The 18,159-nt window shown below is 42.3% G+C and overlaps 1 protein-coding gene across 2 annotated transcripts in view; it reads left to right on the plus strand.

Annotated features, from left to right (window-relative positions):
- unc5ca (unc-5 netrin receptor Ca) overlaps nt 1-18,159 on the plus strand; it is a 186,153-nt gene that overhangs the window by 136,801 nt on the left and 31,193 nt on the right. Inside the window, exons 5-8 of one of the 2 annotated variants that reach the window (XM_070964004.1) lie at nt 8,802-8,982; nt 11,458-11,625; nt 11,900-12,064; nt 16,790-16,846. In XM_070964004.1, the coding sequence (XP_070820105.1) occupies nt 8,802-8,982; nt 11,458-11,625; nt 11,900-12,064; nt 16,790-16,846 (571 nt within the window). The remainder of the gene's footprint in view (nt 1-8,801; nt 8,983-11,457; nt 11,626-11,899; nt 12,065-16,789; nt 16,847-18,159) is intronic. The other variant, XM_070964005.1, reaches the window with a different exon arrangement.

Raw genomic sequence — 18,159 nt, forward strand, 5'->3', positions numbered from 1 at the left:
ACACACACACACACACACACACACACACACACACTCACACACGCGGTCTTCACCATATTCATGTGCGCTGTTGGATTAAATTTCTATTAGCTTTCCTCGATTGAGTTTGAAGATTGTTGATTAGCCAGTAATGGCCTTTGTTACTGCGCTAATGAATAGCTTGATTACTATTCTACTTAGCTACACATCAGGAGGCGGGTGATGTGTGTGTGTGTAGGTGTGTGTCGCATTTGTTGGTATTATCCTCTTACAAACACACGCAGACAGCTATAGCCAATTGTCTGTGTTTGTGTCAAGAAAGCTGATGGCAGCAGAAGAGAAAGATAGATGGTTTGCTCCGCCAACACTCATCTCTCATTCTCTCTCTCGTCTCTCCCTCACTCTGTCTGTGTCTGACTCTCAATATGTTTTCTCCCACCTGCTCTCTGTTTTGCCAGCATCAAGTCACTCAACTGCTGTCTTTTTTCTTAATTCCTCCATCCCCTCCACCTCTTTGTCTTCCTCTGCCCCTCTCTCATCTGTGCACCTCCTTTTGTTTCTTACCCTCCTGCTTTAATGCCCCCCCCCCTCCTCTCGTGTTATGTTCATCTCTCTCCTGGTTTATTTTCTGCTGACTGGACTGACCTGGCTCTTGAGAACTGGGTTGGCATGTTGCACTTTGTGCATGTGTGTGTGGCTTTGTTAAGGTGTGTGTGTGAGCGTGCATGCACATGTGAGTGTTTGATAATGGAAACAAGCATGCCAATTATGGTGATGGCTCTCTAGATGCCAGTCAGAGCCAATAATAATGAGTATGGCACATCTGGCAGTAATGTGTACGTGTGTGTATCTGAGTGTGTGTGTGCTGGATGGGAGTGCAGGAGATGTTTTAGATGGGCGTTATGGCTGGGAGAGATTCAGGAATTATGCTCATCCGAACTTGCACATAAACATCTCTGTGAACCTCCTTATTGACAGGAGTTATGTGTAACCCTCTGAGGAGCCAGCACACACACCTCAATGTCAACAATGCACCACATGGACCTGCATGTCAAGCAAGTTGATTGGCCGATTCAGCTGTGGTTGTGAGGCGTGTTTGGACTGGAAATACAATAAAAGTTGTAGAGTTGTACACGTGTAAAAGAAACTGTCATGTAAACTTCTCTGAGTGCCTCCACTGAACGTTGGCCTAACGCAGCCTGCAGGAGCATAAATCCAGCTTTACTGCGCTGAATTTATGTGAATGCAATTAGCACAAAGAGTGATACACACACGGCAGTGATGTAAATCCCATCGTAGTATTTGTAAAGTTCTGCCTCAGTGATCACTGCCACGGGAATTCAGGTTGTCGATCAACAGTACAACAGCATTTTCCTTTGAGCGCCCTGTCTCGTAGAAATTATGTTTATATAGAACTAAACGGAAAGAGCAAATAGCTTGATTGAAGGAAACGTAATGCTGAGTGAATTTGTTTTGTATTAACATAGTGAGGAAATGTTGTGACGTAACATACCTGTGAGTCAACCTTTGCAATGCAAATACAGCATTATTCAACTTTTCGTGGTTATGTTTGGTGCTGACAGCAAAGATCATAGTCTGTTTGAATACAGAGAAAGACAGCAGCATATTTCCCTAACGCTAGCCAAAGTGCTTCTGCAGTCTGGATGCAAATCTGGATTGTGGTGTCACAGTCCTGCGCTTTGTATGACCACCTCCCTTTAGCTCCAGCGTGATACATAATATGTGGTGTCTCCTCAAAGAAACGTTGGCCGTGAACAACAACAATCCAGGCAGCGATTACTTTTGGCCGCACAGGGTAATTATGAATGCAGATTAGTTGCATGTAAACGTAATTTCAATGAGCGGGGGTTGCCTTTGAAGGGTCTGTCACAAAGAAGAATCAAACTGAAAGGAGGTCTCTCATATAATAATAAAGCCGATCATTTGTTTCCCCTGTAATTTATGTACGGTATCTACTCATGGCTAATAAATCATGACTTCTGCTCTTGGTGATGTTTAGGCTCTCAAAGCATTCATCTAAAGTTTGGGAAAAATTTTGGTCTTGGTTTAAAGGACCAGTGTGTAGGACATCTAGTGGTGAGGTTGCAGATTGCTGAATACCCCTCGCCTCATCCTCTAGAGCAAGTGTTTGGTTTGTCCACTGTGGGCTACTGTAGTGGCGGACTCTGTGGAAGAGTCTCTCCCTCTGTAACTATAAAGAGCTCATTCTAAGTTAACAAAACACTCATTTTCCGGTGATTATACACTGAATACATATTATGAATATTGTATTCCTTTTCTGCCAGTAGAGCCCCTTAAATCGTATGCACTGGACCTTTACTGTTGAACAGTAAAACAACCTGAAGCACAAGTCAAATATTTACTTCACTAACACTGAAAACCAAAATGATCATCTTTCCCAAACACTAATCAAAGTGCTTTTGTTGCCTAAACCTGCCTGTTTCCACACTTGTGGCTCAGGAGGCAAATCCAGGCCTCCTGTGTCAAAGTCCTGCACTTTGTTCATGCAATACAAAAACATCAAACTTCCCTCACTTCAAAAAAAAAAAAAGTTACCACTGGCCAAACATATTTGGCAGAACAAACTAGCAGCATATCAAGGTATTTCCTAGGAAGCGGATATTAAATCTGAAGGTAAATTATGGAGGAGAGAGCTTCATATGCAGTCTTTTATTTTTAGTTTTATGAATCAGTGTTTCGGCACATCTTGCCCTCTTCAGACTAATTTCTCAAGATGATTCAGACAAAGATGTGCCAAATTTATTCCTAAAATTAAAAATAAGCCTGCATTGGAGCTGTGAGTGTGCAGCTTTCTCATCTTTCCTTAAAAATAAATAAAGCTTGCACTGCCAAAGCCTGTGGTCAGTTAATACAAAAGAACTTTATCTCTGTCCCTGTTCGTCTTGATTGTCCCTTCGCTGTCTCTCTCCTCTGATGTCCAACGCCTCAGTTTGCCTTGAAACGAAGTGACAAAGCTCGATGGAGCAGGTGGTGTTGAAGGGTGGGGGTGGGATTATTAGAACATGGATGGGCAGGCAGCGCACACTCGGTCCCCACCCACACATAGGTAGAGTAATCACTACAGGAGCTCTTTAACCCACTCATCTGTGGTCTTATAGGGATCCAGATAATATACCTAATCAAGGGGATAATCCTCAGTGACGAACATCAGTGATTCATGGACGCGCACGCACGCACGCACGCACGCACGCACACAGGCATTACAGCTTGATTTCCCTGCCTGCCTTTGATTGCAGAATCAGATTTTATTGTCGCTGATCTATTTTGCGTTTCGTCATACTCTTATTGTGTATCTGTGCGTTTGCGCCTGCTGCTACTTTGAAAAATTAATGTTGTGATTCAGCGGCAGATTCTATCCATACACCCTCTATCTTTGCGGCGCTGTTATCAACTCCCATATGAGACTCTTTGTAGTGGCTCTACAAAGCATGTCATATTTCAGCATTTGTCATAGATATTCTTTGCCTTGTTATCTCACTTCTTGCTCTGTGGTCTGCCATTTGTTTTGCTATTGCAAGATTTGCACTGTGTTTCTCTTTGTGACACAGTGTGTGACTATGATATGGCGGTGATATGATATGCTGAAAAGCTTTGCGTCGCAAAACATTTTGTGCTGCTCTCCAGTGCAACAAAAGGGAGCATATACTGTATCTCTATATCTTGGCCTACTTTTAACGTGCAAAGCATGAGATGCAGCCTTTGTTCCGCTGCCAAGGAAAGATGCATATCTCAATAGATACATTACACTTCTCCGCTGCCTTGATACTGCACACCATGTGATGGGACGTTTATCCTTAAGCTGCGAGTAAGAAAACATATGGAAGCATTTACATATTTAATTTCATCACTCCTCACTACACATAGTATATATTGTAATACCCAAACACTACAAATCTGCTTTCATCTCACATTCAGGGGCACGAAATTTGAAAATATACCGTAGCCAAATTATTGTCTCAGTCATCGGGTCAGAGCAGAAAGAAAACATGAACAAAGCAAGTGTGTAATTGATCAGACGAAGCTTTTCTCCCTTTGAAAAGAAGAGCATTTGATTTCTTTGTCTAAAGAAGAAAACGGATGGACTCTTCTTGAACCCGTTTTTAAATCCTGTTTTAGTTGAAACAGAGGCCAAGAGTATTGCTTGTGTGTGTGTGTGTGTGTGTGTGTGTGTGTGTGTGTGTGTGTGTGTGTGTGTGTGTGTGTGTGTGTGTGTGTGTGTGTGTGTGTGTGTGTGTGTGTGTGTGTGTGTGTGTGTGTGTGTGTGTGTGTGTGATCACACGCTGCGAGCGTTTGAAGTATCTCCACACAGGCATGTATAATGCAGTTGTTTCATACCTACACCATGGCAATAAAACAATGGTTTATGGGTGTTGGGTGTTGTTTTCTCTCTCTGTGTGTGTGTGTGTGTGTGTGTGTGTGTGTGTGTGTGTGTGTGTGTGTGTGTGTGTGTGTGTGTGTCAAGTGGTGTGTGGATAAAGTGAGAGAGACAGGTGATGTGGGGGCGAGAGTTAAAATAACAAATACACATTCTCCCCTGGGGTTGGCTTGATCCAATCAGCCACCCTCTGCCATTTACACACACACACACACACTCTTGCACCAGCTGTGGCTAATGATGCGGTGGCAGTGGCAGTATAGCCACCACATGTGGTCTCTTTGTTTGAGCCCAGCAGAGCACACATCAGTCTTGCATGCTTCAACCTTCAGGCATCGTCATAGACTGCGGCTATTTTCAGTGCATCATCATACGATGCAGCTAGCTCACAGCTAATATGAAAAAGCTGCCAGTAAACAACTGTATTCGTGTGTTTGGCTGTGAAATTATCTGATCATATAAGATGGAGCCAGTGGCCAAGAAGTACTCAGATCCTTTATTTAAGTAAAAAAACTAATACCAATCCTCCATTACAAGTAAGAGCCCTGCTTTCAAAACCGGACTGAAGTCAAGGCATCAGAAGTGAAATGAAATGTTTCTGGATTCATATTACTGCTGCATTCATGTGTTTGCATTTTGCTGCTGTAGCTCCTTAAGACTGAGCTACTTTTAACTACTTTACATATTGAATGGTAGTTTAATCTACAGCAATGCATCGTATTCTATCAGATCTGCACATGTTTGTCGCAGTGATGTCCTGTGAGAAGCAAGTATCCTTGAAAAGTCAATTTTTTTCATCCTTGTGACAACGCTTTCACAGATAATCCGCTATCAGTAAGCAGCAGTCTGGAGGTTATTGAGGGAGAACTCTTAGTTAATGGCCTAGTAGTGGTGGAATAACATCATGTGGAATAAGACATCACTAAGTGTTTTATAATGACTAATAAAAAGCCAATATGCTGCTGATAGTCATGCTAATAAACAACTCGTTAATGGTGAATATGTGTACCAAATAGTTTATTAATAGTTAATAGCTGATCGCTTGAAAAACTGATTAATGAAGGTTGCTTTTGACCTCATGCTGTTAGTTGTATCTGCTTCCCTTTTGTGTGTGATTTTAATTTACTGTTTGAATGGCACAGCAGTCATTTGCTCGACTGTTGATGCTGCTGACTGTTGACTTCACTGATAGGATGCGCCATTAGACAAAAGGAGCTGCGGTTTGATTCCAGCAGGGAAAAAGCAAGTATTTGTTTTTATATACTTTGTGCCACTTTTCGACACACACGCACACACAGTGTTTTAGCTCTGCAGCACAAATTGCTAGAGTAAGCAAGTTAAAGAGCAGAAGGTTGCTCAGGTTAATTGGAAGTGCACTTCAAATTACCTTTAAAAGAAGCTCCTCATTGCTTTTGTCTTGACTGCCAGCAGTTTATTAACAGTGTTTGGAGGATAGAAGTCAAGTGAGTGGTTGAATACATGAAGAGTGGAGTTTCAGCATATAGAAAAGATTTGAATAGAGATGGTGATCAGTCATCGGATGTCTCAATGGATGGATGGATGGATGGATGGATGGATGGATGGATGGATGGATGGATGGATGGATGGATGGATGGATGGATGGATGGGAGAACAGAGGGGTGGGTTAGTTAGTTAGTTAGTTATAACACTAACTGTTAGAGAAACAACACTAAAATCATCTTTTTCTTGATCATATTTTACCATGTTTCATAATTTGGCACCCGTCATTAGTTCATAAACTCTCTCTCTCTCTCTCTCTCTCTCTCTCTCTCTCTCTCTCTCTCTCTCTCTCTCTCTCTCTCTCTCTCTCTCTCTCTCTCTCTCTCTCTCTCTCTCTCTCTCTCTCTCTCTCTCTCTCTCTCTCTCAAACTTTCAAGCATGCACTTGCAGTAGAGTCAATTATGACTCCCGGCTTACTTCAGTCATTCCCACATCTGAAAAGCAGTGGTGAAGCAGTAAATTAGGAGTATTATTATGAGTATTTGAAGAGGTTTGAGAGGTGTTACTTAGTATCGGAATGAACGAGACACTCGATTTAATCCAAACCACTTCAGACATGCTTTGTTTTTAGGGAGCGGTGCACAGTTCAGTGTCCGTGCTGTTATGGTGGATTTTTTTTTTTACCTTTTTTCAAATGAAGCATCATAATGCAGCATAATGTGCCGTCACATTGATTATTCAGGGGAAAAGTTGTGGCTATTCCCAGCTGGTGTTAGCCAGATGAGGCTAATAAAGAGGAGGCTATGATATAATCTGTTCACACTAACTGACCTGACTAGCCTGCCTTAGAATAATTGAATTCAGTCGGGACACACTCGCGGTCCCTCAGGGCTCATAAGGTAGCTTGAGGTGACATTTCACTTGGGGCCATTTTAATTTTTCTTATCCAGTTGAACTTGTTTTATCTTTCACCCTCCAACAGTCCACGTCCCCTGGGTGGTTGGTTCACCGCCAGCTTACAGATATTTTATCACGGTGCTTTGATCATCGCGAGGCAAATTCAGGTCAGGGGTGAGACACTTCCTGATGACTGTACGCTTTGAAAATTCTGTTAAGTTTGATCGGAAAACTTTTTTTTCTGCCAGTCATAGTTGTTTGTATTTTATTTTCCTTCTGAGTCCTGATGAGGGAAATACAGACAACACGCTCAGTGTCATGCTGAACTGTGAAGGAGTCTGAGGTCATTTTATTTTATGTAAGTAGAAGCCCAGTCCAGCTAATTTATCAAAATTAAAACCAGTAAAATGCTGTGTAAAAGTCTATTAGTTCAGAATAAGTTATTGTCATCACTTCTAATAACTGTTGCTGCCACATGCTGTTGATTTAAGCTGTTTTATATGACTGAACTTATGCATGTGTGTCTTTATGAGGGCACGAGTTGGTGATTTTAAACTGAGTGTTTGCTGAGCAGAAATATTATATGAGCAGTGGTTTAGTGCTCATATGTTTATGTGGTCTTGTATTACAATGAACTATCAGCGTTTGAGTTTAAATTTTAGCAAAGGCCTGTTTCTCTGTGCATGCCGCTTGTTATTTTTCAGATGATTTCACTATTCAGGGCATGAATAAATACAAAATCCATATTCCACACGTTGCATTTGCTTTTGTTTGTGAGAGAGCACCCATTTTCTACTTTTACCGTACAAGGATAAACTCCTCGACCCGACCATTTGCCGTGTGTGTGTATATATGTTTTTGTTTGTCATTGCTTTTTTTCCTCCAGTATAACCTTTGCTTTGTAATGGAAACTGAAAGGTCACACAGCATCTCACTTAAGATTGAGAATTCAGAGCTACAGTGAGCCCCGTGGCCAAAGAGCACCGCCGAATCTCTAAAGATCAGAGAGAGAAGCAGGTAGAATAACTGAGAGAGAAGAAGAATGACAGCCGAGCCGAAGCGGGCAGTAAACTGAAGAATAACACTGAATTTCCTCTTTCTGCGTCTGAGATTTCCATTTCCTAATGCGAAGGGAGGAGGAAATTAAACAACGTGAATTAAACAACGCGGCTCGGACATTTATGTGCCGGCCATAAAGCTTGGACAGGCTGAATTTATGAGGGTTTGGACCAGTAAATACAGCACTCAGGAAATGTGATTAGGCTCATAAATAGGATAGTTTCCCGCTGTTCCACCCTTCACCCAAAGTACCTTGTGAAAGCATATGTTCAGGACATTTCCCTCCTTTTCCTCACTGCCACCCCGGGCTTCCATATTGTGAGAGGTCACTGAAGAAGAAGCTCCTTACTCTTCCAACTGTTTGCTTTCTGTGACTTGATGTATAAACATCCTCCTGTGGTTTCATTATTCATAATTACTATTATTTTGACATCCAACCTCACAAAGTACACTCCTTTCTTTGTCAATATTAAATGTGATATTTCTAAAACATACTATATATGTGAATAATTTAGATTTTTGCATCTTCTCTATATTTTACAGGATGATTTTGATATATCATAAGAACAAGCGACTGCAGAGCTTCACGTATTTATTCATTTATTTACTTGGATTTTCAATTGTGACATTTCCCCAGAGCTTTTCTCTGTGGAATAATTGAAAAACAAGATCACAGCATCATCCTGTTAGAAATCCTTCCATCCTTTCCGTCTTTATTGTCACCTGGAAAGGTTAAAAAAACAAGATTTACCAGCATCCAAACGTGATTCTTTCAGTTTTCTTATGCTCTCACAGATTGACCATTTTAGATGAACGTCACTTTCAAAGCCGTTTACACCCCCCCACCCCCCACCCCACTCCATAGAGTCATTACACAGTAACATGAGTTAGTCATCTCTTGTCAGCTAGATTTTTCTCATCTTTTTACTTCGTTTATCAGGAGCTCTTTTCTAATGACTTCATTTTCTCCTCTCTCTGTCTCTCCCAGGTGGAGTGGTTGAAGAACGAAGAGATAATTGACCCAGCAGAGGACAGAAACTTCTACATCACCATCGACCACAACCTGATCATCAAGCAGGCGCGCCTGTCTGACACGGCCAACTACACATGTGTGGCCAAGAACATCGTGGCCAAAAGACGCAGCACGACAGCGACTGTCATTGTTTATGGTGAGCTTTCACGCTTGTGGCTGTGCTGGCTGTAAGCTGTTATTCCTCTGATTTAGGTTATCTGTTTTTGTGTGTGTGTGTATGTGTGTAGCTTTTTTGTGTCCAATGTCGTGATTTTGTACTGACTCCGTTTTAAATGCTAGCTGCAGCCACCCAACAATGCCTCTGATCAGCCAAGCCAGCTCCCATCTGCCACTTGAAATTAGCTCTACTGCCATGCCAACACTCTCTCTTTGTGATTGGCCTGATATTCCCACATCACCCTTGACCTCACCCAATTAAAATCCACCAATCACGCCTTCAGGTTTAAATTAGAACACGTGGGCTTTCCACATGTCTGTGTTTTCAGCCAAGAGTCACCACTAAATGAACTGTGCAGCATATGGCGCTATGGCGTGATAGAAACTTTGCTGAGCTCGCTTCTGAATGGTGTTAGTTGTTTTTCAGGCACTTCTCTCGCTGTTTTTGCAAAAGAGTGAGGAGAAAAAGCTCGTTAAGAGCAGTGAAATGCCTCACGTGCCTCGTCTCGCTTTGTCTTTTTTTCCATTTCACCAAATGCCAGCCTGACGTGAGAGGACAGGAAGCGTTTTGAGGAGAATAAATGTTTAGCAGAACACCCACACCTATAACACATTTTTCTATCAATTTTGTGGGACATTACATCAACTTACATTTGTTTCCTGGAGACCTACCTTCGCCATAATCATAACCACGACTCGCCTAACCCTAACCCTAACCCTAAGTCTCCAACTAAAATATAATGATTTACATTACAGGGACTTGCGTTTTGTCCCTATAAGGAAGGTGAATCCTCACAATGTGACTGTGTAAATAGAGTAATACGCGTCCACTCTCACACACGCGCACACACACACACACACACACAGACAGTGTTTCTCTCAAATATAACACTGAGTCTATTCACTAGGAGGAGTGTTTCAATCAAAAATAACTGTGAGTGTGTGCATGTTCGATACAGACAGCGAGAGATGGAGTGGTTTGACACTGATGTATCCTTACAGAAATAGATTGTTCAATCTGTGGTTCAATCTTCTCGGCTGCACAAGGGCCCGGCTGACACTGTTGACAAGGTGAAATAGTCATGGAAAAAACAGAGGAAACTTAAGGGGAAAAAATTGGAGCAGCTATAGATGGAGGGGAGACAGGTGAGGAGGAAGGAGAGGCAGAGGAGGAGAGAGTGGGAGAATGCAGGTGAGTGGAGAGGGAGGAAAGAGCAGAAAGAGTGAAGAAAGTAGGCGACAAAAGTGACTGCCTGATTTTGCTGGTTTTCTCTGATGATTCATTTCTAATAGGGCGTCGGGAAGGGGAGTGAGCACCGTCCACTGGGCTGAGACAGAGCCGTTGAAACGTAGCAGACAAATTTCAACCCACTGCACCTCTCTGGATGTCAGCTTTCTCTCTGGGTGCCCCTGTGACTCATTCGAGCTTCATACCTGATTTCTCCCTTTCTGTCTGTGTCGCATCTGCCCTTATCTTCGTCTGCACTGCGCTGCCACATTTTTCTCCTGAAAAATAACAATAATGCAACATAATGAAGCAACGGTCGCGTCTCGATGTGACAGGAAGCAGGGAAATATTGTAGATGCTGAAAAAAGGAGGAAGAAAGTAGTAAAAGACACAGAGACAAAGATGCAAACACACTATGAAAAGACATATGGCTGTTTTGGCTGGAGAGGATCCCTCTTTTCTCTTTTCTGCCTGTGCTCGCTCCAACTAGGGTTTAGGGTTAAGTAAATTGCAAGCAGCATGTGAAAACGCTGTGAAAAAATTGTGCCACAGTCGCAGCAGGGTAATCGAAAAGTGTGTGTGTGTGTGTCTCTCTCTCTCTGTGTGAGTGTGTGGTTTTGCTGAGGAGGAAAATCCAGCTGTTCTCACTAAACTTCAACAACCCAGCCTCCTGGCATCTGTAAAACACACACCGACTCCATCAAGACAAATGGTTCAATTAAATCAAACAACACATTAAAATCGCAGGTTTCTCCATTGAGGATGAAAGGCTGATGTGGTAGAATGGGATTTCAGTGCGCTCAGCGCTGCATCATTTCTTCATCACAGGCCTTTCATATTTGTGTGTCTACTACAGATTGTTGTTCAGTTCGATTCAAAATGCTTTAGTCATCCCTTAAGGGCCAATTTGAGGCAAGCGAGTTTGCAAACACGAATACACGGTAAATAAAAAAAAAAAAACGATAAAAATAAGTATGTGACAATGATAGAAAGAACGAAATACACAATGGCTAATGGTGGTGACCAAGCTGTAGCTGGCCAGCAATATCCAACACCTCCATCACAGTTCAAATGCATTTATCAATCTATACACAACGTGCATGCAGCTGTGGCTGTAAGACTTAACGATGTCTGGAATAAAAAACAATAAGGATTAAAATGTCACATGATTAATGCATGTGTGTATTCGGGCATTGATGACGTCACTGATCTGATCTGTTGCCACAGTGAACGGTGGGTGGTCCACGTGGACGGAGTGGTCAGTGTGTAACAGCCGCTGTGGACGGGGCTTCCAGAAACGAACCCGCAGCTGCACCAACCCCGCCCCCCTCAACGGAGGACTGCCGTGTGATGGACAGGCCATACAGAAGCTGTCCTGTACCACTCTGTGCAATGGTAAGTCTTGTTTTGGTGCACTGCGTCCACTTCTTCTTACCCATGCTCTGTTTGTACTGTGCCATATCCCTTTTCTTCTTAGTGCTATGTTTGTTTTGGCCCCATGTTTCCACCTGTTCTGTCCTGCATTCAGGCTCTGCTTCATTTCACTTACGCTCTTTTTTGCACTCTGTATATGCTATATATGTCCCTATATGTGGGACATAATTGAGGACATTATGCTTGGTTTCATGTCTCCTGCTCACCAGTATTCTCTTGGCCTCTTTCCCTCTAGTGGATGGTGTGTGGACAGACTGGAGCAAGTGGTCGGCCTGCGGGACAGAGTGCACCCAGTGGAGGAGGAGGGAGTGCAACAACCCAGCACCTAAAAATGGAGGAAAGGACTGCGAGGGGCTCGTCCTACAGTCTCAGAACTGCACCGACGGACTCTGTATGCAAAGTGAGTTGACGATAATGAATCTTCCCGAGCGAAAGCATTGACACATCTCCTCTAAATGCATCGAAGTTGCGTCATTTATCATACCCAACCGTGAAAAACGAGTATGCCAATTCGAACAAATGCCTCGCAGTGTCGGCATCAGATGTCAATTGACTTGAAAGTGAATTGACCCCAGATTAGACAGGCCATTGCAGTGGTGATGCATGGTCAGATTTTCAGCCAAAGGACAGGAGCCTTATTGAGGCAAGTGTAACATGACAATTGAATGGCTTCATTTAAAACACTGATAATAACACCACAAGTAAATGTGGACTCAATAAACCTTGATGGATACATGTTAGCCCACATTTAAAAACTCTGTAATGTCCTTACAGATGGTGTTCCTGAAGATGTGTTCAGAAAATCAGGCTTTAATTTAAAAACTTTGCCTCTTTGTCTGAACATCGATCCAATTGTCAACTTGTTAGACAAAGCAGGTGTCAGTGGTGCCCAGCGAAACCATTCGGCAGGCTTTCCAACACAGATGTGCTGAGATGTTGTGACTTGCAGACCTGCAGTCATTCTCACTGCTGGACACATGAAATCGTTGCAAATGCCATTGCTTTATGTTCATTTTCTACTCTCATCTGTTTATGTATTTACTGATCTGTGTTGCAGTAAAGTTGGGGCGTTGTCCTCTTCTTCTTCTTCTGCTTCTCTTTCTTCACGTTCACCGCTCTTCATCAGTCCTCTCATCTCACTCCCCTCCTGCTGCCCTTTGCATTAAGTCTCTCATCCTCAGTGGCATCTTTTTTCCTGCCTCTCTCTACCTGCTCCTCTTCCTCTTTTTTTAGTGATGCCTGCCTTATATGTGTACACACGTCTTCTGATTTACGAGTGGGTTTCTGAATGTCATCGTGACTAACCGTACTTTTCCCACTGACTCAAGTCAAAAACACCTGTTTCATAAGGAAAGTAGTGACACATGATTTATGTGGAAAAATCACCAACAATTTAGTGATTGTGTGATTTCTGACACCAGTAAAAAAGAGTATGGTCAATTACAAAACCGCATGGAAAATGTGGGTCATAACGAGTCATAGCAGCACAAATATAGCAGCAGCAGTTTTTCCAATGTGGAGGCAATTATATTTGTTGACTTGTAGGAATAGTGCTTGTTACTCCCTGTGCTCAGAGTAATTGGCAGACAAGCATCTGACGTGGAGAGAGGGAGAGAGGGAGAGAGGGAGAAAGGCCTGTTCAGAGTGAAGAGAGAAAAGTGAAGAAAAAATAGAAAAGTGGTCCATAAGTGCACACCCGTACTTGTAATTATGCCATCAATTCTCATTAGTCTTTCTCTTCACACAGCATGGCGGCCATGGAGGTTTTCCCTCAGTAGCGAGAGACTCGGATCGTCTCTGTGTTCGTCTAAGACATTTCATAAAAAAGGAAAAATGTGAGGGACATTCTTTCAGAGTTGAGGTCATAATTGACCTCATGATACAATACAAACAGACAGTGACATGGAAGCAATACCCCGGTCTTAACGTGGCACTCATCTAAAATAATCCCCTCGTCCCAACAGTTAAGGAAAACAAAAAGTCTGCCGCCCGAAATGCTTCATAAAAGTAAAACTGTCTAAAGCCTCAGAGTTGTGGCTCTCTCACAGTCTTATTCATAAAGACATTCTTGGGAAGCCACCACCATACTTATGTAAATTTTATTCAGACTTCTATTTTACCTGGATGGTGTCTCTCTTGAGATTGAAATCTGTTTCTCAGAGTCCTGACCGAAATTGCAAATACATTCAACCGGTGTGAACAGTTATGCCTCTTCAATACAAAAAAAATACTTAAAATGACACACACTGGTCTCTTTTCTTTTTTAAATGTGCATAGTCTCATCATATCATTGATTCTGGGATCCTGGAGTGTGAGCTTTTATGTGATACTTATTGGTGATTTGACAGGTGATCCATCTTTCTGATCATCTCATGTGTAGCTTGTGTTGTCTGTCTAGCTAACTAGATTTTAAGTCTCATTGAGGCGTTCCCGGTCACATAAACGTTAGATAAATTAAATGTTAACAAGCTCGCAGTCAGGACTTCTGTTCAGGAGTATTATATTTTATCAGTGAGCACAAAGCCTTCAGCCAAGTGACTGTGAGAGGGACTCCTTTGTGCAGCCCGGGGGTGAGTGGATGCTGATGATTTAATAGATGGTCTGTGTCAGGAGCAATAGAATAATATTATATAATCCTTCAAAAAGCTTCGCCCGTAGGCCCATTATTGACAGAACTTACTGTATATCCTTATGCAGTGTATTATATTCTGTCTCAGGTCCATCAAAAGGAGTCCCTGAGGCCTGTGAGATATGGCCACAGAATGTGGGATAAAACCTAGAGAGGTATAGATTTAGGCTCATTTCCCCTGATTGATTTTCTGTCTTTAAAATAACTCAACAGACATGGTTTCATGTCAGCACTAATGTTTCAGCTGTTTCCTGTAGCATTTACAGGAATCCATGAACTGTGCGCATGCGCGTGTGTGTGGTTGTTAGAGGGTGTTTCTGCATGCGCAGCGTTTCATGGTGATATTTGAAAGCATTTGAGAGATTTCTGTACCCTTCTTCTGTTTGGTTTATGAAAGATGGATCTTTTGGGGGGCAATTGCATTGCAGCATTGCAGCATTTAAAAGTTGTTTCGCATCAGTAAGGCACAAAATGTTTCCTCATTAGGTGTAGAAAACAGTTTTCCCTTTGAAATAGAACTGCATTTGTCTTTTTTGCATTGTTTGTGTTGGATGTGTCATATTTTAAACTTGATCAATGAAAAAACCTGCAGCAGAGGTTAGTTGCTGGTGTAAAGGCTTGTGAATGAACAGATAATGTTCTGTCAGCGTGCAGAGGGGGAGTTAATGTTTTAGGTAGTGTTCTGTAATTGACTTTGTGCTCAGAAAGCACTTCACTCTACTATCCCTCTACTATCCCTCTGCCTCGCTCTCTCTCTCTCTCTCTCTCTCTCTCTCTCTCTCTCCACCAACACCTCCCGCCTCTCTGTTCATCTCCTCCACCGTCTCTCGCTGCCCTTTTTCTATAGTTGTCCTGTTAAATCCTGAGAGGTAGAAATCCATTTGACCTCATTTCTGCCCTGCGCGGAGTGCCGCTTCTCTTTTTGTGTTTATGTGTTTATCTGGGAGTTATATCTGTGTGTGTGTGTGTGTGTGTGTGTGTGTGTGTGTGTGTGTGTGTGTGTGTGTGTGTGTGTGTGTGTGTTTTTGTGTGTCTTCCTGTGACAGAAGTTGCAGGTCTTTCAGGGCTTTTTTTTTTTTTTTTTTGAGTTGTTTGTGTTGTTTTATATCTTTTGGCCTGTTGACATTTTTCTGACACATTGATCAGGATTCTTGGAGCTGATTCACTCAGAGCTCCACTGTGTCATCCTTGAGAGCGTGACATTTCACATACAACCTACTCTGTGTGTGTGAGCGTGCACGTTAGTGTGAATATGTGCACGGCATAACTGTACCTCCAGAGCAACTAAAATCTGCTGTGTGGTCTCTAAAGCCACAGTAATCACCAGATACTGGCTGTTATGTTACTTTAGCGTTTGGATAGAGCATTGAATGGTGTTTGCGTGTATCTTACTGACCAGCAGTGCCTGCAGGTGCTGCAGAGCATCAAACAAGCCATTTCTCCATTTGAAGCTCTATCCTTCCCACTTTTCTTTCTTCTCATTGTGGGCTTCTAATCGCTTCACTTTGTCTTATTGTTTCCTGCTGCTCGTTAGCTGCTTCCCGCTCCTCTTTTCTTTACATAAATGCTTGCGTTGGCTCTCACTACTTCATTTACGCTTCATTTTCCTGCCATCATTGTTTCCATATTTGTTTGAACAATTGCGTTATAATTGGAACATGGTAAATCTCTGTCATGGCATGTTGCTCCTACTATCATCGCTGACTCAGACGTTAATCAGCATGACATTTGCTGGATGCAGTCGTGTGAATGCAAGCACTTGCGGAGTCATTCGATGCAAGAATAAGAAATTTGATAAGATGCTGCTGAAACATGCTAATTAATGCCAATAACCACCTTAGGTTATGGTTAAATTACACTCAACCTAACATTCCTTTGCAGTGTAGCCCAGCTCACTTGCATTATTCAAAAGAAACACCACGTCATGCTTGTGCACAAGTGCTACTATATGTTTATATTTGCACATCACCCCATTTAACCTTGTCAGTTTTACTTGCCCTTTGGTGCGGAATCAGTGTGTCGTGTACATCCAGATGGTCTGGCAAGAAGCTTTTAAGCGCACCATGTTGCTCTGTTGCCTTTATCAATTATACACCAGCACTTCAATTATACATCAGTACATCAGCAGTTCATCTATGTCATGGACCTTCTGTCTGCCACGACTAAGTGGACCACTCAGCATGACACAGCAGTAACTGCCGTGCAGCTCAAATTATCGTCTTTTTCCTTATTTTTCCATACAAAGGGCATATAAAAAAGATTGTTTTTGTTTTCCATCAGACCATCTGATATTGATTTATGGACCAAGACCTGAACTTAATGTAGGATTGCAGGAAGGCCAGAAAGATGCGGGGAAAGAACCAAAGTTTGGCCTCTTCTGTCGGTGTCCTGTCATGTTTGTTCCATTTTATTTGACTTGTTTGTTTGATTTTGATTGTTGTGTTCCTCTCCCTTCCTCCATCCATTCCACCACCCCCCTTCTTTTCCTGTCCCAAGGTTCATTTTTTCAGAAGTCCACTGAGCCCAAAGAAAAGAGTGATTTGGGAATCCCATGTAAGTTGATGTTTTATGTTTTATCATCATCCATTTTCCTTTTGTCTTCCTCATCGTAGTTTCTCTCTTTGATTGAGCTTTGACATTTGGCTCGCTCTTCATGTTTTATTGTTACATGTCATTTTGAGTTGCTCGATGAGAGTTTTGCTCTCTTTTATGATCTGTTCCCTTGATGGTGCAATCTTTTTGCTGTGCTGATCAAACACGTCTTCAAACAGTAGCTTCACTCGTTCTAAAGCTTAATTCTGCTCTCAGACTAAGCAAGTCATGGCAGATCATTTACACCTTTGCTTGTATGATGGAAATAAGAGCTTGCACGGCCAACGGTAAATATTCTTACTAAATCATTTAAGGTGAATGTTTTTATAAATCTAGATTCATATGTAGCTGCATTCTTCTTCCTTCACCATCCTCTCGCTATTAAACAGTAACAGCAGAAATCATAACTTTGGGTTTTCCTCTTTCAAATTGCAAGTGAACGCCACACAACAAAACAAACGAATGCCAGTTACAATACGTAAGACATGAGATCACACAGAAACAACAGAAATATCATAAACTTTACTTTATGCTAACGAGCGTACTTAACCACCTGTTATACATTAGGTCCATCTATCTGTATATCTTGCTTGTCTTGCATACAAGGTCATCATTTACAGTGTAGTGATCACACACACACAGATCCCAGCCTTTGTGTCTTGAATGCACCATAGCGGTGACAGATTCCTTTAATTAACTTGATTCCCTCTTTCTTCCTGTCTGATAGCAGTGAATCGATTCAGCACCAGTTCAATGGATTCACAATTTGTGAGTTTGTTGCAGCTGTGGTCATTTTGGAGAGTAGCCAGTCGGCCTTGGATCATTGCCAAAGTAGGCAATTTGCCTTAGTTCTGAACACTTGCTTTGTGTTTACAAGCATATTGGCTCACTTAGAACTCAGTGGGGCCCAGTCCAACTGTGGAAACTGAACTGAGTGGTAATTTCAGTTCTACTGACTTGAACCCATTCCCTTTTCAAGGGAATGGCTGGTGCTTCAAACGAGCCCATCGCTAATGCACCATTTGTAGGAAAAATTCTTAACAAAAGTGCACAAGACCACCTGGCAAGGGCAGCACTTTTTTGAGAGGAATGAATGCGACTTAATGAGTAATAAAAGGGTGAGAGAAAAAACATATTCAGCTGTACCTGCTCTCCTGCCATCATCCCCCACCTCTCTTTCACTGCCACTGTTGGTTCCTCCAAGTGACATAATGAGAGATTTAGCACAGACTGTTAGAGACACAGAAATTGAGAAGTGCAAGAGGGGAAGGACC

This window comes from Chaetodon trifascialis, chromosome 6, assembly GCF_039877785.1.
Source record: "Chaetodon trifascialis isolate fChaTrf1 chromosome 6, fChaTrf1.hap1, whole genome shotgun sequence".
In the NCBI taxonomy this organism is placed as follows: domain Eukaryota; kingdom Metazoa; phylum Chordata; class Actinopteri; order Chaetodontiformes; family Chaetodontidae; genus Chaetodon; species Chaetodon trifascialis.